The sequence below is a fragment of the Anser anser genome, assembly GCF_964211835.1.
Source record: "Anser anser genome assembly, chromosome: 3".
Lineage (NCBI taxonomy): Eukaryota > Metazoa > Chordata > Aves > Anseriformes > Anatidae > Anser > Anser anser.
In genome coordinates, this window is record NC_139722.1 from 386,336 (window position 1) to 410,529 (window position 24,194).

The window sequence follows — 24,194 nt, forward strand, 5'->3', positions numbered from 1 at the left end:
GATGGGAGTCCTGGGACCAGGATGGGGGTACCGGGATACCTGAGTACCGGGCCAGAATGGGGGTCCTGGGGCCGCGGGGCAGCCTGGCTGAGCGTGGGGCGGTGCAGGGGCACCCGGTGGGCCGCCCCCCCCAGCCCCCTGCCGGTGCCCAGCCCTGAGGCCGCGCTCGCCCTGCCCGCAGCACTTCCTGCAGCTGGAGCAGGTCGGGGGGCAGCTCAGCGCCTCGCTGCTGCACTCGCACGACACCGAGACCCGCGCCACCATGACCATGGCGCTGGCGGACGACTTCATCGCGGCGGGGCAGGACGCCGACTGCCACATCCTGCGCTTCAGCCTGCAGCCGCCCCCGGGGCGCGGCGCGGCCGGACGGGACGGTGAGAGCCTGCATCCCCCGGGGCAGGGGCGGCGTGGGGACGGCGCGGGGCCGGGAGCTCCGGGCTGCCCTGCGGGGCTGCGTCAGGGTCAGCACTGCCTTCCCCGCTGCAGCCAGTGGGGAGAAGGGGCCGCGGAAGCGGAAGGGCCCCAGCCCGGCAGCGCAGGGCGACACGCAGAACCAGACGAGCGAGGTGACCGTGGAGAGCCTGCACAGCGTCCGCACGGATTTCAGCCCCGACGCCCTGCAGAAGGCCGTCCGCTTCAACGCTGACTGCTCCCTGCTCGTCACCGGTGGAGCCGATGGCTTCCTCCGCCTCTGGGAGGTGGGCACGGGGCGCGGGAGCCAGGGCCAGGCGCTGCCTTGCCGTCACGCTGTGTGGCTGGCAGGGAAGACTTCACCCATGGGCCGCGGCTCCGACACGTGCTCTGTTCTCACAGTTCCCCAGCATGAAGAAGACGCTGGAGTTCAAAGCCCACGACGGGGAGATCGAGGATATCGCGCTGGGCCCTGACAACAAGGTGGGCGGTGGCTGGGAGGCGGCAGGCGGCAGCAGCCTGCCCTGGCCCCGCTGCTCGAGTCCTCCTCGCACCTTCTCTGTGCAGGTGGTGACGGCGGGACGGGACTTCCAGTGCTGCGTGTGGCAGCGGGACCAGCTGGTGACGGGGCTGTGCTGGAACGAGAACCTGCCTGGCATCCCCGACAAGGCGTACCGCTACCAGGCCTGCCGGTGAGGGCCCCGACACGTGCTGATGGGGGCTAGGTCCAGGTCTGGGGAGGGGATGGTCCTGGACCCCCAAAGCGCCCCAGTCCTGCCACTGGGGTCAGCGGTGGCGATGCCGAACGTAGGGACGGCCCCGACGCTCCCCTTGCAGCTGCGAGGAGCAGCAGTGCCGGCACCGGGTCAGCCTGTGCTCTCCTGCGGCAGGTTCGGGGCGGTGGAGGACAACGCTGGGGCGCTGCGGCTCTACACGGTGCAGGTGCCCCACAAGCGGGAGCGCCGCCCCCCGCCCTGCTACCTGACCAAGTGGGACGGGAGGAGCTTCCTGCCGCTGCTCACGCGGCCCTGCGGCAGCGAGGTGGTGTCCTGCCTCTCCGTCAGGTACGGCGCGGGGCTGGGTGCGGGCACGGGGCCGTGCTGGCCCCCGCTCACCGTCCCCCTGCCTCCGCAGCGACTCGGGCACGTTCCTGGGGCTGGGCACCGTCACGGGCTCTGTGGCCATCCACATTGCCTTCTCGCTGCAGGTGAGCAGGGGCGCGGGGAGGGGTGCGGGGGTTGCCCTGCCCCTAGGGCTGAGGTGACCGGGCCGCCCTCCCTGCTGTCCCCGCAGAGGCTCTACTACGTGAAGGAGGCGCACGGCATCGTCGTCACCGATGTCGCCTTCGTGCCCGAGAGCCAGCGCGGGCGGGAGCTGCTGGCAGGAAACGAGGCCGCCCTGCTCAGCGTGGCTGTCGACAGCCGCTGCAAGCTGCACCTGCTCCCCGGCCGACGTAGGTGGCGCAGCTCCTGCACCCGTGTCCGCAGCGGGGCCGCGGCAGCCCGTCCTGCATGCACAAGAGGCAGCAGGACCCCCGGGCACCCTCCTCAAGCCCTGCTCTCCTCCGCAGGCTCCCTCCCCGTCTGGCTGCTGCTGCTGCTCTGTGCCGGGCTCATCGTGGCCACCATCCTGCTGCTGCAGCTCGCCTTCCCTGGCTTCCTCTAGGCCCCGGGGCCAGGACTGACCCCCCCGCGGCACCCCCCGGACTGCGGGGCAGATGAGGGACCTGGACCCGGACCCAGCCGCCCTGCTGGCGCTGGGCACCGGCCGGGGGGAGCGTGCTGGGCTGCAGTGCGGCGCAGGGCCGGCCCCGGGGCGCAGCGTGCCGCCGGCTGGGCTGGGTCCAGCCCTCTGCCCCACTGCCCCCATTAAACCCGGAGCGTGAAGGCAGCGCCGGCCCCGTCTGTGCTGGGGCAGCAGGGGGTGGGGGGGTGCAGGCAGCTCAGCCCTCCCCGTGCTCGTGCTCTGTTCACCCTGCCTGGCTCACAGCCACGCTGCTGCAGCGCGAGTGGGTTTATTGGGGGTGTCAGACAGCGTCCTGCCCCGCAGCCCCATCCCCACCCTCCTCTAGCTGCTGGAGCTCCTCGCTGTGCTCGAAGACGGCGGTGATGAACTGGGTGAAGACGCGGTCCATGTAGGTGCCGTGGCGGGGGAAGAGGCCCTCCAGGAAGCCAATGTGGCCGCCGTGGGCCGTCACCAGCAGCGCCACGTGGGGCAGGCGCCAGGCGGCCTCCACTGGGATGGCTGCGAGGTGCCAGTGGGCGGGGGTCAGCCGCTGCCACCCCCAACGGGGCCAGCTCCAGCCCCCCGGCCCCGCTCACCGTGCAGGGGGGAGAAGGGGTCGTCGGAGGCGTTGAGGCAGAGCAGGGGCACGCGGATGCGGTGCAGCCGGCGCGCGGGGCTGGCTGCCCGGTAGTACTCGCTGCAGCTGCTGTAGCCGAAGGCTGGCGCCGTGTAGCACTCGTCGAACTCCCGGATGGTGCGAGCCTGCAGCGGGGGGACATCGGGCACTCAGCCCCAGGCACGAGCACAGACTGCTCTCTGAGAGCAGCCCTGCACAGAAGGACTTGGGGGTTCTGGAGGACAAAAAGCTCAACGTGAGCCAGCAGCACACTCGCAGCCCAGAAGGCCAACCGCGTCCTGGGCTGCGCCAACAGAGGAGTGGCCAGAGGGCGAGGGAGGTGACTGTCCCCCTCTGCTCTGCCCTCGTGAGCCCCCACTTGGAGCGCTGCGTCCAGGTCTGGGGCTCCCAGCACAAGAAGGATGTTGATCTGTTAGAACAGGTCCAGAGGAGGGCCACAAAGATGATCAGAGGGCTGGAGCACCTCTCCTAGGAAGAAAGGCTGAGAGAGCTGGGGATGTTCAGCCTGAGGAAGAGAAGGTTCCAGGGAGACCTCACTGCAGCTTTTTGGTACTTAAAGGGGGCTTATAGAAAGACGGAGAGCAACTTTTTGCTCAGGTAGATAATCATAGGACAAGAAGGAATGGTTTTAAACTAAATGAAGGGAGATTTAGATGAGAGGTTAGGAGGAAATTCTTCAGAGGGCGGTGAGGCACTGGCACAGGCTGCTCAGAGGCTGTGGATGCCCCGTCCCTGGAGGTGTTCAAGGCCAGGTTGGACGAGGCCTTGAGCAACCTGATCTGGTGGGTGGCATCCCTGCCCGTGGCAGGGGGTTGGAACTGGGGGGGCTGTGAGGTCCCTTCCAACCCAAACCATTCCGTGACCAGGTGGCACTTGGGCCTCGGGGGTGGGCTCCACCTGCAGGATGTGCTCCATGTCCACCTTGTCCCCGATCACCGCCCGGTGCCTGCAATGAGCCTGGGTCAGTGACGGGTGGTGCCGCTGGTGCCCCCCGGTCCTGGCGTGTAGCCCCCTGCCCCCCACCTGCGGACGAGCTGGCAGAGGCTGGCGGCCAGGCGGCGGTTGAAGAGCAGGGCGTTGAGCGGCTGCTCCAGCGACACTGTTGACTCCAGGGGGTCCCAGCAGGGGGACACGGCCATGGCCGCCACCAGCCCCGCTGCCCGGCCCCTCCGTGCCAGGTAGTTCAGGAGCTGCATCCTGTGCCAGCACCGGGGTCAGGGGGGGCCGCGGCCACCGTCATCCCCGGGGCGACTGCCCCATCCCGTACCCGCCCAGGGAGACGCCGGCAGCCAGCAGCGGGGCGTGCGGGTACCGGCCCCTGATGTGGGCGACGGCCGTCTCCAGGTCCTCCGTGTTGCTGGCGCAGAAGGTCCGGGGGGTCTGGGCAGGGAGGGGCACAGCCGGGTTTCGGCCCTGCAGCGCCCCTGCCCCGCGGGCGGGGGGCTCGGGGAGGGTCTCACCAGCAGCTCCTCGCCCCGGCAGCCCCGGTTGTTGAGCACGACGGCCCTGGGGGAGAGAGGTGTCAGAGGGGGCAGCGGGGCGGTGGGGCGGCTCCCCCTCCCCCGGCACTCACCTGTACCCGGCGCGGGCGGCGCCGTGCACCATGTGCAGCATGTAGCTGGCCTGGCTGCTGCCCGCCAGCCCCGGCAGCAGCAGCACGGTGGGGCGGGCGGCGGGCAGGGCGCAGCCATCGGCCCAGTCGAGGACGAGCTGCCCGCCGTCGGGCGTGCGGATGGACTCGCTGCGGGGCGGCGGCGTCAGGCGCGGCACGGCCCGGCCCGGCCCGGTATGGCTCGGCCCGGCCCCGCCGCGGGCTCACCTGCGGTAGCGGACGGTCGGGCAGGACTGCAGCAGGGCGCGGAGCACGGTCTGCAGGCGGCCCTCGGGGCACCAGGCCGTGGGGCGGAACGGGGCCCGCACCGCCGGGCAGCGCCGCCGCAGGAAGGCGACGAGCCGCGGGCCGCCGGCCAGCACGGGGCGCTGCGGGGAGAGCCGGGGGTTGTCAGGGGGGTCCCCGCCCCCGCCGCCCCCCGCCCGGCCCCGCGCCCACCTTCGGCGCCCCCGCCCAGCAGAGGCCGAGCAGCGCCGCGGCGGCGGCCGCCAGCAGCAGCGGGGGGAGGGCGGCGGCACCGGGCGGCTCCTCCGCCGACATCGCGGCCCGCCGGGAACCGCGGCCCCGCCTGCCCGGCCCCGCCCACACTGGCCCCGCCCCCACCGGCCACGCCCACCGCGGCCCCGCCCCCACCGCGGCCCCGCCCTCTGGTCCCGCCCCTACTCGCCTTGGCCCCGCCCCGAGCCGGGCGCGTGTGGCTCCGGCGGCCATCTTTGTGCCGGGCACACCCGAGGGTACCGGTTAACTCCCGCGCTGCTGGCGCGGGAGGGGCCCCGCGGGGCGGCGACGTGGCCCCGGGGCGGGGCGGGCTCCTCGAGCGGCCCCGGGAGCCGAGCCCGGGGCCGGGGGAGCGGGCGCGGGGCGCCGGGGGGCGGGCGCGGCCGTGGTGCTGCGGGCGTGCGGGGAGGCTGCGGGGAGCGGGGGCAGCGGGGCGCGTGCGGGGCGCGTGCGGGGCGCGGGGCGCGCACAGGGTGCGCGGCGCTTGCGGGGCGTGCATGGGGTGCGCGGCGTGAGCTCCGTGCCCGCAGCCTGCGCGTGCAGTGCCGGTGCCGCCGTCCCGCTTCGTCCCGGGGCCCGGCGGGTGCCACGCGCCGCTGCCGCCCCCGCCCCGCTCCGCGTGGCAGCGCCCCGCGTGGGCCCGCCCCCGCCCGCCCCCCCCGGCCGCTGTGCCCCGGGTGCGCGATGGGGACCCCGCGGGCGGCCCCGCTCCTGCCGCTGCTGCTGCTGCTGCTCCCCGCCGCCTGCGCGGCCCCGAGGGACGGGGGGCACAAGTACGGGGGGGTGCCTGGAGGGGGGGCACGGCGGGGGGGTCGGGGTGCAGGTGGGGGCACAGAGTGCCGTGGGTGTGGGTGAGATGCGAAGGTGCAGACGGCGTGCGGGGGGGGGATGTGGGGGGCGCAGGGCGCACAGGGAGGGGAGCAGCTCGGGGCTGCGGTGGCCGGGGGAGGGGGGGGCATGGTGTGGGTGTGTGGGGCAATGCTGGGAGCCTGGCGGGGGCAGAGGGGCCCCGCTGCTGCCCCCACCCAGCGGCACAGGTGACCTAGTGACGGACACCCCCCCCCCCCCATTTCCCGCCCCAGGCCAGAGGCTCCCCCAGCCATGAGGCCCGATCCTGGTCCTGACCCGCTGAGCCCGGAGCCTCCCGCGCTGCAGTGAGTGCCTGGGGGTGGGGGGGAGCTGCTGCCCAGGGCGGCACGGGGGGGACACCCAGCCGGGGGGAGCTGCGGGGCACAGGCACTGCCTGGCCGGCCGTGGGGCAGGGGAGTCCTGGGGCAGGCTGTGGGGCAGGGGCAGTGCACGCATCCCCAGCCCCAATGCCCCCAGGCTGCTGCAGAGTGCGGTGAGGAGCCTGGGGCAGCCGGAGCAGAACGCAGAGGACATGACACGGGAGCAGGGTAAGGACAAACAGTGTACGTGGGGATGGGGTGCCTCAGGGGGCTGGGACAACATGTCCCAGCCCCACGGAGCCTGGCCCCATGGCGCTCTGCACCCCACAGCCCTCCTGTACCTCTTTGCGCTGCATGACCATGACCGGAGCGGGCGCCTGGACGGGCTGGAGCTGCTGCAGCTGCTGGGAGCGGTGCTGGCACAGGGGGGCACGGGGCAGCCCAGCCCTGAGGCGGTAGGTCCAGGGGGGCCTTGCACCCCGTGGGGAGCTGGGGGAGTGGGACAGGCTCTCACCCTGTCCCCATCCCCACAGGTGGCTGTGCTGGTGGACCGTGCCCTGGAGAGGCAGGACCGCAGCGGGGACGGGCTGCTGGACCCCCCCGAGCTGCTGCTGCCTGGCTGGGAACGGCGACCTGCAGGGGAGCTGCCGGTGGGAGCGGAGGTTGGCCAGGAGGGGATGATGGGGGGACACATGGAGGGGCCCGGGGGAAGAGTGGAGACACCCACGGTGGATGAGATGCCTGGAGTGGGTGTGGGGGCAAGCAGCCCAGAGCCTGGCCCAGCAGAGGGGCAGGGGCTGCCAGACAACGCTGCCCACCCAGAGGGGCAGGGAGACCTTGGGGCTGGAGCCCCCCAGGGTGAAGTGATGGAGGTGGAGGGAGCCCCCGAGAATGAAGCCCCCAAGGATGAAGTCCCCAGGGCAGAGGCAGCCCCCGCTTGGGAGGACCCTGGAGAGATGTAGGTGGTAGGGGGCTCCAGGCAGGGCTGTGACCCTGGCGCTGTCGTGGTTCCCTGCCCCCTGCTGGCCCCAGCGATGCTGCCCCGCAGGCTGTGGGGTGCAGTGCCCCAGCTGAGCAATGGTTTGGGTGCCTGCTTGGGGCAGAGGGGTTTGGGGTCCCCCACACGCCTAGGGCAGGGCCAGCTGCAGCAGGTCCCGGGGGGGCCAGGACACACGCGTTTTCCCCTGTAACGTGGCGGGACGAGGAATACAGGAGCTGCCACTCACGCTGTGGTCACTGCGGTGGTGCTGGTAGGGTGGGGGCATGGCGCTCCTCAGGGCCTGGCACCAGAGACAGCGGTGGGGCACCCAGGAACTTTATTGGGAGCAGGGCGAGGGGGGCCAGGCTGCGGGGTGGGGGGCAGTGGCAGCCGCACGTGCGGCTCAGACGATGCCGTCGTAGCCCTGGATCCCGCACTTCTTGCCCGCGATGCGGCAGCCGAAGTTGAGCGCGTCCTGCAGGCTCTGCCCTGGGGACGGGGGGGAGTGAGGGGATGGGGAGCGCGGGGGATGCCGGAGGGCAGGGGGGACGCTGGGGTCACGGGGGGCTGCTGGGGGATGTGGCCCCCCGGCTCTGCAGGGCCATGCCCACCTCCCGAGAGCGCGAAGATGACGGCAGCGTTGAAGGTGTCCCCAGCCCCCAGCGTGTCCACCAGGGTCTCTGGGGGGCAGGCGTCCGCGTGCACCAGCTCCCCGCCGGGCCCCATGGCGTCGGCCCCCTCCTCGGCCCAGGCGCAGATCAGCGTGGCCCTGCGGGGAGGGGGCGCCGGGGTGGGACCCCAACCCCAACCAGAACCGGCCCCTGCCCCCCACCCCCTCCTGTCCCCGTGCCGCACCCGCAGCCCGCCCCCCCCCCCGCTCCCCCTGCCCCACACCCACCTGCGCCCCCCCGGCCCGGCCCCCCCGGCCCGGCCCCCTTACCCTGGCTGCACGCGGCTGCGCAGCCCCCGCAGCGCCTCTGGCGCCGACCGGTACCCGAAGTGCTTGGCCAGGTCCTTGCTGATGAACACCTGCGGGGGGGTCAGCGCCCGGCCCCCGGGCACGGCCCCCCCCGGCACGGCCCCTCCGTGCCCCGGAGGCGCCCCCGACCCCCGCGGGGCAGCCCCAAGCCCCGCCCCCAGCCCCGCCCCTATACTGACCCCGCCCCCAGCCCCACCGAGACCCCTGGCCCCGCCCCCTCCCCGTAGCCCCGCCCCCAGCCCCAGCGGACCAATCGCGCCTCGCGGGGGCGGGGCGGGCCGTACCACGTCGCCGTGCGCCAGCAGGGGGAGCAGCTCCTCCCGCGGCTTCTCCACCTCCACCGAGGTGCGGATGCGCTGCGCCGGCGGCAGGGCCCGGTTGTGCTCCTCCACGCGCTGGATCATGCGCACCTGCTCCGACGCGTTGCGGGCCTGCGGGCGGCACCGGCCACGTGACTGCGCCGGCCCCGCCCCCTCCGCCCCGCCCTCTAGGGTGGCCCCGCCCCCTCCGCCCGGGCCCCGCCCCCGGGCCCCGCCCCGCCGCACCTCCCAGTGGATCCAGTGGTACCGATCCAGGTCGACGCGTGCGAAGTCGCGGGCCGTCACGTCGGGCAGGTTCCTGTGGGGCCGGCCGTCAGGCGGGGCCGGGCGCGGCGGGCCCCCCCGCGGACGAAGGGCAGCCCCGCGCCTCGACTCTGCCCCGGGCAGAGGTCCCCCCTCCGCGGGGCGGGCGGGTGAATGATTAACGGCGCCGCCGTGCCCCGGGGCGACCTCGAGGGCAGCGCGGGGCCACCAGCCCTTCGCCCGCAGCGGGGCCGTGCCGCCGTCCTGCGGCGTGGGACGCAGCTGGGCACGATGCTGCCGCCAATCACGGCGGCAGCGGGGGGGTGATTGGGGGCTGTGGAGCCCGGGGACGATTGACAGCGATTGTGTGTGCGGAATCACGGAGAATCACCCGGTCAGGCTGCCCTGGCGGCTGTGCGGGGCGCGACACCCTTACGTGTCGTAGAGCACAATGGTCCGGGAGCCGCTGGCGGCGTTGACAACGCAGCAGGCGCATGGCACGTCCCCGCGGGGCTGCCAGGCCACGTGCGTCACGTCCACACCCCGGCGCTGGAAGTCCGCCACGATGAAACTTGGGGGACAGAGAGCAGGGTCAGGGCGGCCACGCACCCGCTGGCGTGCAGGATGGTGCGGGTGCCCCGGCTGGCGCTGGCGATGACGACGGAGGTGGGCATGTGGCCGCCGGGCTGCAGCACCGCATGGCGCACGTCCACGCCGCGGCGCCGCAGGTCTGCCAGGACGAAACTGCCGGGGCGAGACACAGGGGCCGCTGCAGCGTCACGGCGGCCCCGGGACCCCCCCGGGCTGCGGGGAGCCCCGACCCTGTCCCCGCACCCACTTACTCGGCAGCGTGCCCGGGGGCCAGCGAGCCCATGAAGGCGCAGGGGGCTCCCAGCAGCGCCAGCACCGTGCACGAGTTGGAGGCGTTCCCGCCCCGCTGCCACCGCTGCGACAGGCACCTGCAACGGCACGGCTCGGCTCGGGACCGCTCGGCTCGGGCACGGCTCTGCCACGGCCCGTCCCGGCTCGGCACGGTCGGCGCGGTCCCCGCGGTACCTGGTGTCGGTGTCCTCGGCGGGGTACGCCTCCACCACGCTGATGATGTCCAGGCACACCAGCCCCACGCACAGGATCCGCTTCTCCGCCGCGGGGCCGGCCCCGGGGTCCCGCAGCGCCGCCGCCCCCGCTGCCATGCTGGGCGCCGCCGGGCTCTGCGCGCTGCGCCCCGCTCCGGGACCGCACCGGCACCGCCCCGGCCCCCGCCCCGCCCACCGCCCCGCCCCGCCAATCAGGGCCCGCCGCCCGGCCACGCCCCTCCCCCCCGCCAATCACAGCCCGCAACCCCGCCCGGTCCTCCCGAGAGGGGCGTGGTCGGCAGGAGGGCGGGGCCGTTCGGGCCACGCCCCTGTGGCCACGCCCCCAAGGGTGCCCATGCGCGCGAGTGGCCCGTGCCGGGAGCGCGCGGGAAGGCCCCCCCCCCACCCACCCCCCGGAGCGGGTGCGCGGGCACGCGCCGTTCGTGTGCCCGGCGGGCACGCCTCGTGCACGTGCACACCTCGCAGGGGCACTGCCCGCGTGCACAGCTGCCCCCGGCACCTGCACGGCCCCGCGGGGCGTGGGGGGGCACAGGGTGGGTGCATCGTGGGTGCGGGGTGGGCGCACCGTGGGTGCAAGCTGGGTGCGGGGTGGGTGCGGGGCGGGCACAGGTCAGCTGCAGGCTGGGTAAATCGTGGGTGCAAGCTGGGTGCAGGGTGGGTGCGGGGTAGGTGCGGGGTGGGCGCAGGTCAGCTGCAGGCTGGGTAAATCGTGGGTGCAAGCTGGGTGCAGGGTGGGTGTGGGCCAGGTGCACGTTGGGTGCATGTCAGGTGCAGGGTGGGTGCATCGTGGGTGCAGGCTGGGTGCAGGGTGCGTGCAGGTCAGGTGCAGGTTGTTGCAGGCCCGGTGCATGGTGGCGCAGGCCGGGTGCAGGGTGCGTGCATGACGGGTGCCTGGTGGGTGCGGGCCGGGTGCGGGCCGGGTGCTGCGTGCTGGGCGCAGCTCGGCACGTGCCTCGGGGGAGCGCCGTGGGCAGGTTAATGTGTCACGGGGCTGGGTGCAGCGGCCTCGCGGGTAGGGGCAGGCGCAGGAGGGTGCATGGCACAGGTAGGGGCCGTGCGCGTGGCGGGGCACTGGGCCAGCCCCAGTCAGTGGCCACGTCCCGGGGCCGAGTGTGCGTGTGGGGGCAGTGGCCATGTGTGGTGGGGGGGGGGGGGGGTGTGGAGGGGGGGGTGCTGAGCCCTGTCCTGGCCCCGGCCCGGCGGTGCAACCTTTGCTCGGGCAGGGCGTGCCGGGCGCAGCACCGTGCGGCTGCAGGGCCTGGCCGGGTGCACGGGCTGCAGGTGGGGGTCCGGGCATGGTGGGGAGCGCTGCGGGCACTGGTGGTGCCAAGCGTCCCCAGCCGCATCACGCCCAGCTGTGCCCAGGTGTGCTGAGCCGTGCGGTGTGCGGCCCTGCCCCGTGCCGCGGGAACCTCTCCCTTCTCCCCGTGGTGCTGGTGCAGCAGCCACACCGGGTGGCACCGGGCAGCCCCCTGCCAACGCTGTGTGCCCCCCCCCAGGCACGGCAGCGGTGCGGGATGGAGCGGCAGCTGCGGGAGCTGCGGCTGCAGGAGGAGCGCGACTTCCTGCAGCGCGTGGCGCGGGGCTCGGGCGATGCCAGGGCGCTGCCGGACACGGAGCCACCCCCGGGCTGGCCGCACCGTCGGGGCACCGCCATCGTTCCCGAGCCCCTCTCCAGCGACGCCCTGCTCCAGCTGCCCGGTAGCCCCCCGTCACAGAGGTACCTCAGGAGGGGCAGAGGGGGTGCACGAGGGCCAGGGCTGCCCCACCGCTGTCCCCGCGTCCCCCTGTCCCCAGGGACCTCAGCCTGATCGCGGAGGCCATGGGACGCAGCGACTTCCTGCGGCGCCTGGGCGAGGGCTGCCCCGAGGCGCTGGCCCAGAGCTTCGTCCCCGTTCAGCACGGCCCCGGGGACACGGTGCTGGCCGAGGGCAACGAGGGCACCGCCATGTACATCGTGGCAGGTGGGAGCAGGCACAGGGCGCGGGCTGGGGTGTGCACTTTCTCTGCGGGGTTGTGCATGCGTGGGGGCACGCATCTGGGCGTGCTGCACCTGCCGTGGGCACCAGTGCCCTGTGCATGCACGCGTGGGGCTGCGTTGCCCCTTAGCGGCTGCACATACCCCTGCACACCAGCTGCAAGTGCACCCACTGCGGGGGCTGTGACACGCACGTGTGTAGGGTGCGTGTGCAAGGCCACCTGCGTGCACGTACACATGCCCACACGTGTGTTCGTGCACGCGCGAGGCCGCCTGCTCCGTGCTGCCTCCCTGCAGAGGGGCAGCTGAGCGTGACGCAGCGGGGCCAGCAGCTCCGCACGCTGGGGCCGGGTGATGTCTTCGGGGAGCTGGCCATCCTGTACCACTGCAAGCGCACCGCCACTGTGCAGGGTAAGGGCCGAGCCCCCCGCTCTGTCCCCCCCCCGCTCCCAGCCCCCCCTGACACCCGTTGTGCCCCAGCGCTCAGCCCTGTGCGCCTCTGGGCCATCGACCGGCAGCGGTACCGCGCCATCACCACCAGCAGCGCCAAGCAGCGGCGGGCCAAGATCCTGGACTCCCTGCGAACGTGAGTGGGGCCCCTGCCCCCTGCCCCTCCGTGGTACCCCCGGCCCCGCGGCCAGCCCTGAGCCTCGAGGTGCCATCCCCTCTCATCAGCCCTGGCCGCAGAGCCACTGCACAGCCCTGGCCTTGTCACTGTCATCAGGCCCATCCCCACCCCATCCAATCCCCATCCCACCCCATCCCGTCCGATCCCATCCCATCCCATCCCATCCCATCCCATCCCATCCCATCCCATCCCCATTCCCACCCCCAGCCCAGTCCCAGTCCACCTCCCCATCCTCGTCCCCAACCTCGTCACCGTCCCTGCTCCTGTCATCATCCTCACCCAACCCCAGCCCCAGCCCTGTCCTGCCTGTGGCTGCGCCGGGCTCTGGAGCTCGGGGAGGATGCAGGGCTCAGGGTGCAGGATGCAGGGCTCAGGGTGCAGGATGCAGGGCTCAGGGTGCAGGACACAGGGTGCAGGGTGCAGGGCTCAGGGTGCAGGGCTCAGGGTGCAGGCAGGGCTGCAGCGGCCCTGGGCCCAGCCACCTCTTGCCGCAGGGTGCACTGGCTGCAGGACCTGTCCGACAGCCACCTCTCCAAGCTGCTCGACGCCATGGAGGAGGTGCGTGCATGGGGAGGGGGGGCGTGCGGGACGGGGTCCTCTGCCCAGCGCAGCCCCGAGCGCCCCATCCATGCCCGCAGTGCTCCTTCGCACCCGGCCACGTCATCATCCGCGAGGGGGACAAGGGGGAGAGCTTCTACATCATCCTGAAGGGCCAGGTGGGTGCAGCGCCGCAGGGCAGGGCCGTGCCCCCCGCCCCGCTCAGCCCGGCCCCGCGTCCCCTCGCAGGTGCGGGTGAGCCGGCGGGTGGACGGGCAGGAGAAGCTGCTGCGCGTGCTGGGCGCCGGCGAGCACTTCGGGGAGCTCTCGCTGCTGGAGTAGGTGCCCTGGGGCCGCAGGCAGCTCGTCTGCGCTCCGTGCGTGTGCCCGTACGCCTGCTCTTGTGCACGTGGAGCTCTCGCACCTGCTCCTCCGCGCACACCCCTCTCCTCCTCTGTGACCACCGGTCTCTCCGTGCAGGAACATCCGCCGGACAGCGACCTGCCAGGCGCAGGGACACGTCACCTGCATCACGGTGGCCAAGGAGTGGGTGTCCCCGTGTCCTGCAGCCCATCCCTGTCGGGGCACGGCCGGGACCTGCCTGCCCCACTGACACCCCGCTCTGCCCACAGAGACTTCCTGGAGATCATCCCCTTCTGCCCCAGGCACGACTCAGACGCGTGAGTGTCCGTGCCCCTGCGGGGTCCCCACGTGGGTGCTGGCTGGGTGGGTGCTGGGCTCCCGGCAGGGACGGCAGCAGTGACGTGGCGCCAGCAGCGGGTCCTGGACTCTGCCCCGGGAGCACCGCCAGGCACAGGCACCGTCCTGCTCCCGCCGAGCCCCACAGCACGGCCCCAGCGCGTGCTCACCATGGCACCACGTGTGGCCCCATGTGAGGTGTCCAGAATCCCAGCGCCAACCCCCGCCCCTCCCCCCCTCCCCCCAGGCTGGCTGAGGCTGGGGGCACCTCTGGGTGTCCCTGTCCCATCCTCCCGCCAGCAGGGCCACCCCAGCAGGGTGCCCAGCCCCCCGTCCAGGCAGCTTTGGGTGATCTCCAAGGGGGGGGTGTCCCCCCCATGGACCTCCCACAGCCCCTTCCTGGCCTCACGCACGGCCCTGGGTCCCTGTGGGGTCCTGCCGCGCCGTGCCCGTCCCAGACGGGCTGGGGGGCTCCTGGGCTGCGGGCTGAGCCGGGGCTGCTTCTCCCTGCAGAACCGCGGCTGCGACAGAGGTGCCGGCCCCAGCGGACCCCAGGCGGTCAGTGTGGGACGGGGATGGGGCTGGGCACGGGGATGGGGGTGCAGGTGGGGACGGGGACAGGGGTGGGCATGGGATTGGGATGGGCAGGCGGCCGCTGGTGCTGGTGCTGCAGGGCTGTGGTTCCCCCCCCCACAGGGGCTGGGGGTCCCCGAGCCTGCGGCAGCCGTCCCCGGCGGTGCGGCTGGAGGACCTGGTGGCCGTGCGCTACGAGGAGGGGCAGAAGCAGGGGCAGCGCGTCGTCCTGGGCACCGGCGGCTTCGGCAGGGTCGAGCTGGTGAGAGCCAAGCCTGGCCTGCGGGCACCCCCTGCTGACCCCGTCCCGGTGCCCACGGCCAACCCTGCCCGCAGGTGCGGTGCCGCGAGCAGCTCTTCGCGCTGAAGCGGATCCGCAAGGACTGGGTGGTGCGGACGCAGCAGCAGGAGCACGTGCGCACGGAGCGGCGGGTGCTGGCCCAGAGCCACTGCCCCTTCGTCGTGGGGTGAGCGGGGCCAGCAGCGCGGGGCCGGGCTCAGCGCCACGCCGAGGCACCGCTGACGCTTGCCGCCCGCAGGTTTTTTGGCACCTTCCGGGACAGGCAGCACGTCTACCTGCTGCTGGAGTTCTGCCAGGGCGGCGAGCTGTGGACCAAGCTGCGCGAGGTGTACGGGGCCGGGGGGCACGGGCTTGGGGCGGGCAGGGATGTGCCGTGCTGCGTCACGATGTGCTGTGCTGTGCCGTGCTGCCCTGTGCCATGCTGTCCCTTGCTGCCTCGTGTGGTGCCGTGCTGTGCCGTGCTGTGCCATGCCATGCCGTGCCGTGCTGTGCCGTGCTGTGCCGTGCTGTGCCGTGCCATGTCATGCCGTGCTGTGCCGTGCCGCACCGCACTGTGCCGAGCACGGAACCCTGCCCTGCAGGCGCTACTTTGAGGAGCCGGTGGCCGTGTTCTGCTCCGCCTGCGTGGTGGAGGGCCTGGAGTACCTGCACAGCCACGGCATCGTCTACCGCGACCTGAAGCCCGAGAACCTCATGCTGGACAAGCAGGGCTACGTCAAGCTGGTACCGGGGCAGGCTGGGGGTGCTGGCACGGTGCTGGTGCCGTGGGGGGACAGCGGGGGGGCAGCAGCGAGGGCGCTGCGGGTCCCTGCGGGCGTGGGGCCGGCTGAGAGCTCCTGCACCGCAGGTGGACTTCGGCTTCGCCAAGGAGCTGGAGCGCGGGGAGAAGACCTACTCCTTCTGCGGGACGCCCGAGTACCTGGCGCCTGAGATGCTGCGCCACGAGGGCCACGACTTCGCCGTCGACTTCTGGATGCTGGGCATCCTCATCTTCGAGATGCTGGTGGGCAGGTGAGCGCGCCCTGGGGCCGAGCCCACCCGCCCCCGCGGCCAGGCCTGACGCCCCCGTGCCCCGCAGGGCCCCCTTCCACAGCGCTGACCCCCAGAAGATCTACAGCCGCATCCTGGACGGCATCTTCTCCTTCCCTGCTTTCCTCAGCGAGGCCGCCTGCTCCCTCATTGCCAAGCTCTGCAGGTCTGGGGGCCGGGGCGGGGGCTGGGGGGGCAGCCCTGTGGGTGGGGGTGCCCTGGGGAGCCCCATCCTGCGCCCCCTGCCCCATCCCCGCCCCTTTCGCAGGCGCCGTCCGGGGCAGCGCCTGGGGAACACGGCCACCGGCATCCGCGGCATCAAGAAGCACAGGTGAGGGGTGGGGGAGTGGGGGGGGGAAATGCTGCCCCCCGGCCCCTCCTGCAGCACCCCCCCCTCCCAGGTGGTTTGGGACCCTCAAGTGGAAGAAGCTTGCCCTGCAGCAGCTGGAGGCGCCCACCCTCTGGCTCATCAAGCAGGTGCGGCTGGGCCTTGGGGGGGGGGGGGCGCGGGGCAGGAGGGTCCAGCACTGACCCCCGCACCCCCAGGGCCCTCCCTACACCAACTTCAAGCGGTTCTCGGTCGACCGGACGCCGGCAATGGACGAGCTCTCGGGGTGGGATGAGGATTTCTGATGGCAGCCAGACCCCTGGCCTGGGCACCCCCCACCCCCCCGCTGCGGCACTGCCGGGCCCAGGGCAGTGCCCAGGGGCTGCCCCCGGCCCACGGGGGGCAATAAAGCGCGTGGGGGGCAGGAAGGAGGCGGGAGACAGGGGTACAAAACCCGGTGCCGCATCTTTATTGTGGGGGGGGCGCGGGGCGGTGTGGGGGGGCCGGGGCAGGTGGTGAGGGACGCGTGGCGGTGTGGGAGCGAGGGTGGGGGGTGCTGATAAATAACGGGACGGGGGGAGTGGGTGGGGCCCCGCGTGGGTGCAGGGGGACGTTGGGGGGGTCCAGGAGCCTTGGGGCGGAGAGGGGTGGGTGTGAGGGGGGGCGACTAGGGGCCCTCGGCGTCGTAGAGCAGGGCACCGCTGAAGACGGTGAGGGGCTCGTCGGGCGCGTGGGCTAGGCGCCCCGCCACCAGGTCGACGCAGAGCGTCTCGCCCGCCTCCAGCGGCAGGATGAGGCTGAAGACGCCCAGCGAGCCGGGGCTGGGCTGGTGCTCGGCCACGGGCTGGTTCTCCAGCCCCTCGGGCTGGTACCCGGCCGAGTCCAGGCGCGCGATGCCCTGGTTGGAGCGCGACAGCACCGCCTCCAGCTTCTCGCCCTTGTGCCCCGTCAGCACCACGCTCACCAGGTACCGGCCGCTCAGCGGCGCCGTGAAGGTGCCTGCAGCAGCGGTGTCAGTGCAGGGCGGCCCCCGGGCCCCATGGTGCCCCCAGCAGGAGCTCAGCCCCCCCCACTCCCCACGGCCATCATCGTGTCCCCGAGCCACCCTGCAGCCCCTGGGTTGCCCGATTTCACCCCAAAGCCATCGCTGCGCCCCTGAGGACACCCCCACCCTTCATGGCACCCCAGGCCCGTGTTTCACCCGTGCCCACGCAGCCCCTACCCACTCCACAGCCCCCCCCCCACCCCGGCCAGGCGCGGGGCCGGCACTCACCCGTCTCGGGGTCGTAGGCGCCGCCGTCGTTGAGCAGGACCTGGTCGAAGGGGACGGTGCCCGGCTCCGCGCGCTGCGTGCTCAGGGCGGCCGAGAAGGCGATGTGGGGCACGGAGCCCGGCTCCCCCACGGCGCCTGGGGGTGGTGTCAGGACGGTGCCCCCACGGCACCCCCAGACCCCTGCACTCCCGCCCCCCCGACTGCACCCATGCCCCACGTCCCCAGCCCCTCCGCCTCCATCACCCAACTCCCCCTGCCCCAGCGGCCACTGCAGCCCCCCCCCCAACACCCATCCCGCAGCCCCCTAACCCCCGCCCCTCGTACCCCCCCCCCCCCACACCCCGGCCCTACCTCTCTCTCCTTGCAGACCTGCAAGGGAAGGGACAGACGGCACTGTAGGGTGGGCAGGCGGCACGAGCCTGGCCACACCAGCACCAGGCAGGCACGGCCCCACTGCCGGAGGCTGCCGGGACACAGGGGCTGCTCCGTACCTGGGGGGCCCACGGGGCCTTGTTCTCCGTCCTTGCCAGGAGGCCCAGAGGGGCCAGGGGGGCCCATCTTCCCCATGGGGCCCGCAGGTCCGGGGGGCCCAGGGGGGCCTGAGGGAAGGGGGGCAGGTTAGAACCCTGTCCCCTCACCCCACAGCCCAACGTCCCCATGACTTGAGGCCCCCATGTCCCCATGCACCAAGCCTCATGCTCCCGTAACTTGGGTCCCCATGTCCCCACGCATCCCAGCCCCATAGCCTGCAGCCTGGGGTCCTGTGCCCCCTCACCCCCATACCCCACAGCCCCAATGCTCAAAGCCCTGGGAGCTGGCATCCCCACACCCTCACGTGTCATGGCACTGTGATCGTCCCCGTGCTCCGTCTTCAGACCCTGTCCCTGCAGCCCATTGCCCCTTGTTCCCCCATCCCCACCTCCTGCAGCCCCCTTCCTCTGTACACCCATGCCCCATCCCCACGTGCCCTTTTGCCCCTTCCCGTGTCCCCTTCTCCCCCGAGCGGTGCCCCATTCTCCCAAACCCCGTGCCCTCTTTTCCCCAACCCCACGCCCCCTTCTCCCCATCCCCGTGCCCCCTCTCCCCGTCCCTGCTCCCGCGGTCGCCGCGCACCGGTCAGGTCCCTGCTCGTGAGGTTGAGCATCTCGGCGCGGTGCTGCTGGAAGCTGGCGTTGAGGGCGCCCAGGCGGTTCGGGAGCTGCATCGCCTTCTCCAGCAGGGCGCTGTGGGTGCGGGCTGTGCCGTTCAGCTCCCGCAGGGCGTTCCACAGCCCCGCCACGTGCCGGCCCAGCCCCTCGCGGACGCCACGCAGCCCTCCCGACACAACCTCCAGCTGCTCGCAGACGCCCTCCAGCTTGGCCACTCTGGGCTCCAGGCCGGCCGGGCAGCCCCCGGGGCCCGCGCGCACCAGGTCCCGCACCAGCCCCTCCAGCCGCTCCTCGCTCTCGGCTGCGCGCTCGGCGACCTCCGCCTGCACTCGGTCGAGCTCCGCGGCCAGGCGGTCCTTCACGGCGCCCAGCTCGCGCAGGCCGGCGTCGTGCTGATCCACGGCGTCCTGCAGCTCCTGCACCGTGGTGTTGAGCAAACCGAAGAAGAGCAGCGCCTCCGACAGCTCGCCCTGCAGCGTCTGCAGCTCCCAGGGCGTCGTGCCTCCGAAGACACTGAACCCCTCCAGCGGCTCCTCTGCATCGGGCGCCGTGGGGTCGGGTGCAGGGGGGCCACAGGCGTCGGTGCAGGCGCCCACCTCCTCCCGCAGCCGCTCCAGCTCCTCCCGCAGCGGGGAGCAGGGCTGGGCGCAGGCACCGGTGGTGCTCAGCCCCTGCAGCTCGGCCTCCAGCTGCCCAAGCCGGGCGCCCGTCCGGTTGCGGAGCTGCTCCAGGTCCCTGCGGGTGTCCTCCAGCGTCTGCCCACCGGGGCTCCCCCCTGCCTCCAGCTGCCCCAGCCGACCCGCCAGCCGCCCCAGCGTCTCGCCCTGCTCCCCCACCAGCTCTCGCAGCGCCTGCAGCGAGCTGCCCGGCCCGGCCCCGCTGGCCCCCAGCTGCCGAAGGCCGGAGCTGAGGGTGCGGAGCTGCGCCTCGTTGTCCTCCACGCGCCGCTCCAGCCGGCTGAGCGCGGAGCCGTCCTGGCCGTCAGCAGCGGGCTCCGGGCAGGGCCGCCCGCAGCGCGCCAGCACCCCCTCCAGCTCAGCCAGGCGGGCGCCACGCTGCGCCCCGCTCTCCGCCAGCCCCTCCAGTGCCCGGCTCAGGTTGGCCATGTGGCCCCGCAGCCCCTCGGTGTCAGGGGGCCCGGGGCCAGCCCGCGTGGCGTTCAGCCGCCCCTCCAGCTCTGACAGCCGCCGGGCCAGCACCGGCCCCGGCCCCGGCCCCGGCCCCAGCACCGTGCCGCGCGACCCCTCCAGCCCGTCCAGCCGCCGCTCCAGCTCGGCCACGCGCCGGCGCAGCTCGTCGGGCGGCGCGGCGGGGGCCAGGCGGGTGCTCAGGCTGCTGACATGCCGCTGCACAGTCTCCACCGCCTCCCGGTTGCGCTGGTCCACCGAGCTCACCAGCTTCTCCAGCGCCCTCATGCGCTCCCGGTCCTCCGCCTGCTGCCGCCGCAGCCCCTCGGTGCCGGCCAGGCAGGCGCTGCAGGAATCCTGCACCCGCTGCTCCAGCTCGCGCAGCAGCGCGGCCCCCGCCAGGCCCCCCTCCGGGGCCGGGCTCCCCCCGAAGCCATCCCGCTCCCGCTCCAGCTCCTGGCTGCGGATGCGGTCGTCCAGGCGCTCCAGGTGCTGCTGGATGTGGCTGAGCGTCTCCCGCACGTCGGGGGGCGCAGCGTCGGCGGGTGGGTGCTTGCTGTTTGGGCTGCCCTCGGCCACCTTACGCAGGTCCTGCAGCAGCTTCTCCTGGCCCGCCTGCACCGAGGCCTGCAGCTCCTCCAGCTGCTTGCTCAGCCGCCGCACCTTCTCCTCCAGCTGCTGCACCTTCTCCGCCTCCCCACCGCCAGCGGGCTCCGGGCTCCGCGGGGCAGTGCTGCCCCGGCCCCCCCCGGCGCTGCCTTCCCCCCCCAGGCCGCTGAGCTGGTTGCCAAAGCCAGAGAGCGTGGGGCGGCCGGGCCGGGGCCGCGGGCGGGTGGTGGTGAGGGGGGGCCCCTGCGCCGGCCCCTCGGAGCAGTCCTCACCCGAGTAGCCCTGGCAGCACCGCCACTCCAGGTCCGACACCGTCTTGTGGGCCACCTTGTAGCGGGGCCGCAGGAAGCTGCGGTACCTGCGGGCAGAGGGGACGCTGCTGACAGGGGCGGTCCTGGCCCCTGCTGCCCCCCCAGCCTCCACGGTCGGTCCCTGCCCACGGAGGCGCTGCAGGAAGAGGCTCGGGGCCGGGAGGAAAACCAAACCCAGGCTGCGGGCCGGCCCAGGCGGCGCGACCGCACCAGGCTCTTGCACAACCGGGCTGGCCGTGGCCACGCTCGCTGCCCTCCAGGGGGCGGCCCCTGCACATCCTGCCTGCCCCCCCGGACTGGGCTGGCACCCAGCACCACGGCACCCGGTGCTCTGCTCTGTGGCTGCCCGAGTGCAGGACGCGGGCCCTGGGCAGAGCCCCTGGCCCCCAAACCATGCCCCAGGCGGCGCGGGGGTCCCTGGCCCTGATGCTGAGGGGCAGTTGGCCGGGGGGGGGACAGCGGCGCCACTGGAAAAGCCGGGTCGGGACAGGTCAGGCGCCGGCCACGAGCCGACGAGACCGCGCTCTTGCAAAAAAGTAAACACACCCCGGGGCCGATAAACAGCCGCGCCGCTGGGGGCCCCGGGCGCTGCCCCCCGGCTCCTGGTCCCACGCCCCCGCCCTGCCCGGCCCCACTCACGTCAGGACGCGGGGGCACTGCAGCTGCCCCCAGCCGCAGGGCTGGTAGTCGGGCTTGACGAAGCTCTCGACGCCGTCCTCCACCACGCAGCTCACGCTGCGCGTCACCACGTAGGCGCACCAGTTCCTGCAGAGAAGGCGTCAGGGCCCCACACGGCACGCACCGGAGCCCCCGGCACACCCCGGGTGTCCCCCCACATGCACCAGGCACCACCGCGGGATCCCCCCCCCGCAGGTGCCCGCGCTGCCGGCCCCACCGGTAGCAGCCGTCACAGCCCAGTGCTGTGGGGTTAATGGGCCGGATCCTGCCCCGCCGCAGCCCCTTCACCTCTGCCCAACCCCACAGCCCCGAGCGCCGGGGCCCTTTGAGGAGCCGCGGAAGGGGCCGGTGGCACTGCGGGGAGTGACCGCAGCCCTCACGGGGCCACCCGCACCCAGTGAGCCCTGTGGGGACGGGGACAGGGACCCTGCTCGTGGGTGCAAGGGGTGGCCAGGTGAGCGTGTGGGTGCTGCGAGGCCCTGCACGCTGCAGGGGTGGGGGGGCTCTGGCCCCATGCTGCTGCCCTGCGGAGCCAGGCTGGGCCGTGTCCCCCAGCCGCCTCCCGGCTGTCACTCCTGTGCCCCCCCCAGCCTGGAGTTCACGAGTGGGGGACAAAGCCCCGGCGCCCGGCCAGACCTGACGGCGAGACCCTGCCTGGGGGGCACGCCTGCCCCACCCCGACCAGGCTGTGGGGCGGGGCCCCACGGGGGCTGCAGCCCCCAGAACACGCAGCGGGGCCCCTCGGCTCCGTACGGGGTGTGGTGCCCGGGCTGCGGGGCGGGACCCCGGCCCCCCGGCCCACCCCAGGGAGCGGGACCCCGGCCCGGCCCCACGCAGCGCGGACGCCCCAGCCCAGCCTTATATGGTCCGAGCCCAGAGCAGCCCCACACGACGCGGCCCCCCCGGGCAGCCCCCCACGGCGCGGACCCTGGGCAGCCCCGGCCCCGCTGCGGGCTCCCCGTGCCGTGCGGTGCCGTGCCGTGCTGTGGGGTGCTGTGCTGTGCCGTGCGGTGCCGTGGAGCTGAGCAGTGCGGGGGCCCCGCAGTGCCGCGGCCGGTTCCCGTCAGCCCGGCTGGTTCCCCTCAGGCCCCGGCTGGATTCCAGCTCCTCCCCGGGGGCCGCCGGGAATTCCTGCGCCGACGGCCCCCCCTCTTCCCCCTTCCCTTCCCTTCTCTTCCCTTCCCGGCCCCCCCGCTCCCCCCCCCCCGTGCCCAATCATCCCTGGCTGATGGTGCCCGCGGGGCCCAGGCCCCCACTGCCCACCCTGGGGCTGCATCGGGGCACATCCACGTCCTGGGGACAGGCCGGGAGCCCTCCCAAAACCGCAGGGCACGGGGACGGGTCCCCGTGCCCCCCATCCACGGGGACTGCCTGCCGTGACACTCGAAGCAGAGGGACCGGCCCCGAGGCGCACAGATGGGTTCTACATCCCCCGAGCCATGGGCACAGGGCGCTGTGCACCCCAGCCCCTGGGGACACCCTGCTACGTCCCCAAAACCGCGGGTAAGAGCCCAGCCAAGTCCGCGCTGTGCCACCGCGCTCTGTGGGGCCGCGCGATACCCGGCCCATGTGCGCCCTTCCCAGGCAGCCCCACACCAGCAGCCGGGTCCCGCGTGGAGCAGGGTCCCACCAGCCCCTGCCCCAGGGTGCTGGGGCTGCCGGGGGGCTGCCGTGGGGCTGGGGGGACACATTCCGGTGCAGCTCCACCCCACGCGGCCACGCTGATGTGGCTGCGGCGAGAGGGTGACCCCCGGCTCCGGTGCGGGGCCGGCCCCGCAGCCCCAGCCCCGACCCGGGGGCAGGCACGAGCTGACCCCACGCCGCCCCCCGCCGCCCCCGCCGCAGGGCACGGCACGGGCGGGGGCTGTCGGGGCCCCTCACCCGCCCCCGCTGCCTGCTCCGCCCCCCCCGGCACGGGGACCCCGCAGCGGGGCGCGAGGCGCGGCTGTGCGCCCGGGATCCCCGGCACCGGCACCCGGCGCTCGCGGCCGGGCCCCCGCCCCCGCTCCCCGCGCCCGTCGGGCCGCAGCCCCCGCCCCGCGCCCCCCGCGTGCCCCCGGGGCCCGTTATCCCCGCGCGTGCCCGCGGGACGGGGCAGCCCCGGGGCAGCATCCTTCCCGCACGGCTCCCGCCGCCCCGTCGGCGCCCCCCGGCCGGGCTCCCGGCGCTGGACGTGCGGCCGTCCTGCCGCTCCCGGGGCCCCCCGAGGGCTGCGGGGCGGCGGCCGTGCCCCGGGGGCTCCCCCCCCCGGCCCGCCCGGCGGTCCCGGCTCCTACCTGTGCCGGCTGGCGGCCCGGGCACCGCCGTGGGCCGCGGCGGGGCCCTGCGGGGCCGTGGCCTGGGCCGGGCTGAGCGGGGCGGCCCCCCCGGTGTAGAGGCTGTACCTGGGGGGGAAGTTGGCGGCCAGGGCCTGGGCGGCCAGGAGGCACGGCCAGAGCCAGGGGGCCATGCTGGGCGGGCGGGCGGCGCGGCGCGGAGCGGCGGGCACGGCCCAGCTCAGGAGCGCATGGCGCGTCCCGTCGCGGCTCCGTCCCTCCCGGCTCTGCGGCGCGGCTCGGCACGGCGCGGCTCTGCCCTCCCCTCGGCCAGCCCCTCGCCGCCAGAGCCGCCCCGGCGCTGCCGCCCGACGGGGTCCCCGGGGCCCCCCGCTTCCTGCCCGCCTCGGCCTCCGCCGGGCACCGCCGCGCGCCGCCGGCCCCCGCGCCTGCCCCCCGCCCCCCGCCGCCGCCCGCACATCTGCTTCTCGTTAGGCTGGGACACCAGCGGGGACGGGGAAGGAGGGACGGGGAGAGCCGGAGAGGCCGGGCAGGGGGCCAGGGCTGCAGGCAGCCGGCGCGGCCGGGGCTCCCGCACCGCCCCGCACCGCCCCGCCGGCCCCTCGCAGCCGCGCTGCCCGCGCGGGGTCTGTCCCCGCCGCCCACGGGGGACGTGGCGGGTCGCGCGGGGCCTGGCCGGGGGCTCCCCGGGGCTGCCGCACGGCCCCGGCCCGGCCGCCGCCCGCGGGGGCTCCCCGCGGCCCCGGGACGCGGCCCGCACGCGGCCGGCGCGCTGCGGCCCCGCGCCCTGCCCGGTGCCACGTCCCCGGGGCAGCGCCCGGCCCCACGCAGGCGCCCGGTGCCCCCCCGCAGCCCGGCCCCGGGGGGCTCCGCGGGGCTCCCCACGGGCGCGGCCCCGCGGGGACAGCGGGCACCCGGCGGGGACGCTGCCGTGACGGCCCCGCCGAGGTCACGGCCCCGGCCCCCGGCCCGCGCTGACGCCGCGGCTTCCCCGGCCGGGCGGTGACGTCACGGCCCCGGCCTCCCGGT

At 74.5% G+C, this 24,194-nt stretch overlaps 6 protein-coding genes across 15 annotated transcripts in view; 3 read left to right on the plus strand and 3 right to left on the minus strand.

Moving 5' to 3' along the window:
• The window catches only part of LOC310897462 (uncharacterized protein), a 7,723-nt gene extending 5,421 nt beyond the window's left edge, over window positions 1–2,302 (plus strand). Inside the window, exons 15-22 of the mRNA XM_083831114.1 lie at window positions 153–374; window positions 487–698; window positions 814–894; window positions 979–1,103; window positions 1,302–1,475; window positions 1,546–1,618; window positions 1,705–1,864; window positions 1,982–2,302. Of these exons, the coding sequence (XP_083687240.1) occupies window positions 153–374; window positions 487–698; window positions 814–894; window positions 979–1,103; window positions 1,302–1,475; window positions 1,546–1,618; window positions 1,705–1,864; window positions 1,982–2,076 (1,142 nt within the window). The 3' untranslated portion in view covers window positions 2,077–2,302. The remainder of the gene's footprint in view (window positions 1–152; window positions 375–486; window positions 699–813; window positions 895–978; window positions 1,104–1,301; window positions 1,476–1,545; window positions 1,619–1,704; window positions 1,865–1,981) is intronic.
• Window positions 2,303–2,409: 107 nt separating this feature from the next.
• ABHD1 (abhydrolase domain containing 1) lies at window positions 2,410–5,096 on the minus strand (the record flags this gene model as incomplete). The annotated part of the gene is made up of 9 exons (XM_083831115.1): window positions 2,410–2,655; window positions 2,733–2,898; window positions 3,671–3,719; window positions 3,797–3,970; window positions 4,041–4,153; window positions 4,234–4,279; window positions 4,347–4,514; window positions 4,593–4,823; window positions 5,053–5,096. 9 exons carry the CDS (start codon window positions 5,094–5,096, stop codon window positions 2,438–2,440), a joined length of 1,209 nt encoding a protein of 402 aa, XP_083687241.1. The 3' UTR covers window positions 2,410–2,437.
• A 427-nt stretch (window positions 5,097–5,523) lies between these two features.
• CGREF1 (cell growth regulator with EF-hand domain 1) lies at window positions 5,524–7,277 on the plus strand. Its single transcript, XM_083829823.1, has 5 exons — window positions 5,524–5,656; window positions 5,966–6,037; window positions 6,210–6,280; window positions 6,383–6,507; window positions 6,586–7,277. The coding sequence occupies exons 1-5, from the start codon at window positions 5,568–5,570 to the stop codon at window positions 7,012–7,014; spliced, it is 786 nt and encodes a 261-aa protein (XP_083685949.1). The 5' UTR covers window positions 5,524–5,567; the 3' UTR covers window positions 7,015–7,277.
• A 74-nt stretch (window positions 7,278–7,351) lies between these two features.
• Window positions 7,352–9,822, minus strand: LOC310896900 (ketohexokinase-like). The gene is made up of 8 exons (XM_083829822.1): window positions 9,630–9,822; window positions 9,416–9,532; window positions 9,010–9,144; window positions 8,556–8,628; window positions 8,295–8,441; window positions 7,972–8,060; window positions 7,643–7,800; window positions 7,352–7,520 (listed from the first exon to the last, which is right to left on the minus strand). Exons 1-8 carry the CDS (start codon window positions 9,764–9,766, stop codon window positions 7,435–7,437), a joined length of 942 nt encoding a protein of 313 aa, XP_083685948.1. The 5' UTR covers window positions 9,767–9,822; the 3' UTR covers window positions 7,352–7,434.
• Window positions 9,823–10,051: 229 nt separating this feature from the next.
• On the plus strand, window positions 10,052–16,198 carry LOC310896897 (cGMP-dependent protein kinase 1-like). 10 transcript variants are annotated; one of them, XM_083829813.1, is made up of 19 exons: window positions 10,836–11,390; window positions 11,468–11,634; window positions 11,946–12,059; window positions 12,129–12,234; window positions 12,771–12,834; window positions 12,915–12,992; window positions 13,063–13,151; window positions 13,294–13,359; window positions 13,446–13,493; window positions 14,026–14,070; window positions 14,209–14,347; window positions 14,422–14,552; window positions 14,625–14,714; window positions 14,968–15,109; window positions 15,234–15,397; window positions 15,465–15,581; window positions 15,684–15,746; window positions 15,817–15,892; window positions 15,962–16,198. In XM_083829813.1, exons 1-19 carry the CDS (start codon window positions 10,966–10,968, stop codon window positions 16,046–16,048), a joined length of 2,211 nt encoding a protein of 736 aa, XP_083685939.1. In that variant the 5' UTR covers window positions 10,836–10,965; the 3' UTR covers window positions 16,049–16,198. The 10 variants fall into 10 exon arrangements, with proteins under 10 accessions (XP_083685943.1, XP_083685940.1, XP_083685945.1 ...); XM_083829817.1 differs by adding an exon at window positions 10,052–10,203 and having other exon boundaries at window positions 11,170–11,390; window positions 12,915–13,151; window positions 13,294–13,493; XM_083829814.1 differs by adding an exon at window positions 10,335–10,715 and having other exon boundaries at window positions 11,170–11,390; window positions 12,915–13,151; window positions 13,294–13,493.
• EMILIN1 (elastin microfibril interfacer 1) lies at window positions 16,190–23,584 on the minus strand. Its single transcript, XM_083829807.1, has 7 exons — window positions 23,166–23,584; window positions 20,851–20,976; window positions 18,130–20,258; window positions 17,508–17,615; window positions 17,368–17,385; window positions 17,017–17,151; window positions 16,190–16,742 (listed from the first exon to the last, which is right to left on the minus strand). The coding sequence occupies exons 1-7, from the start codon at window positions 23,336–23,338 to the stop codon at window positions 16,411–16,413; spliced, it is 3,021 nt and encodes a 1,006-aa protein (XP_083685933.1). The 5' UTR covers window positions 23,339–23,584; the 3' UTR covers window positions 16,190–16,410.
• Between the last annotated feature and the right edge of the window lie 610 nt (window positions 23,585–24,194).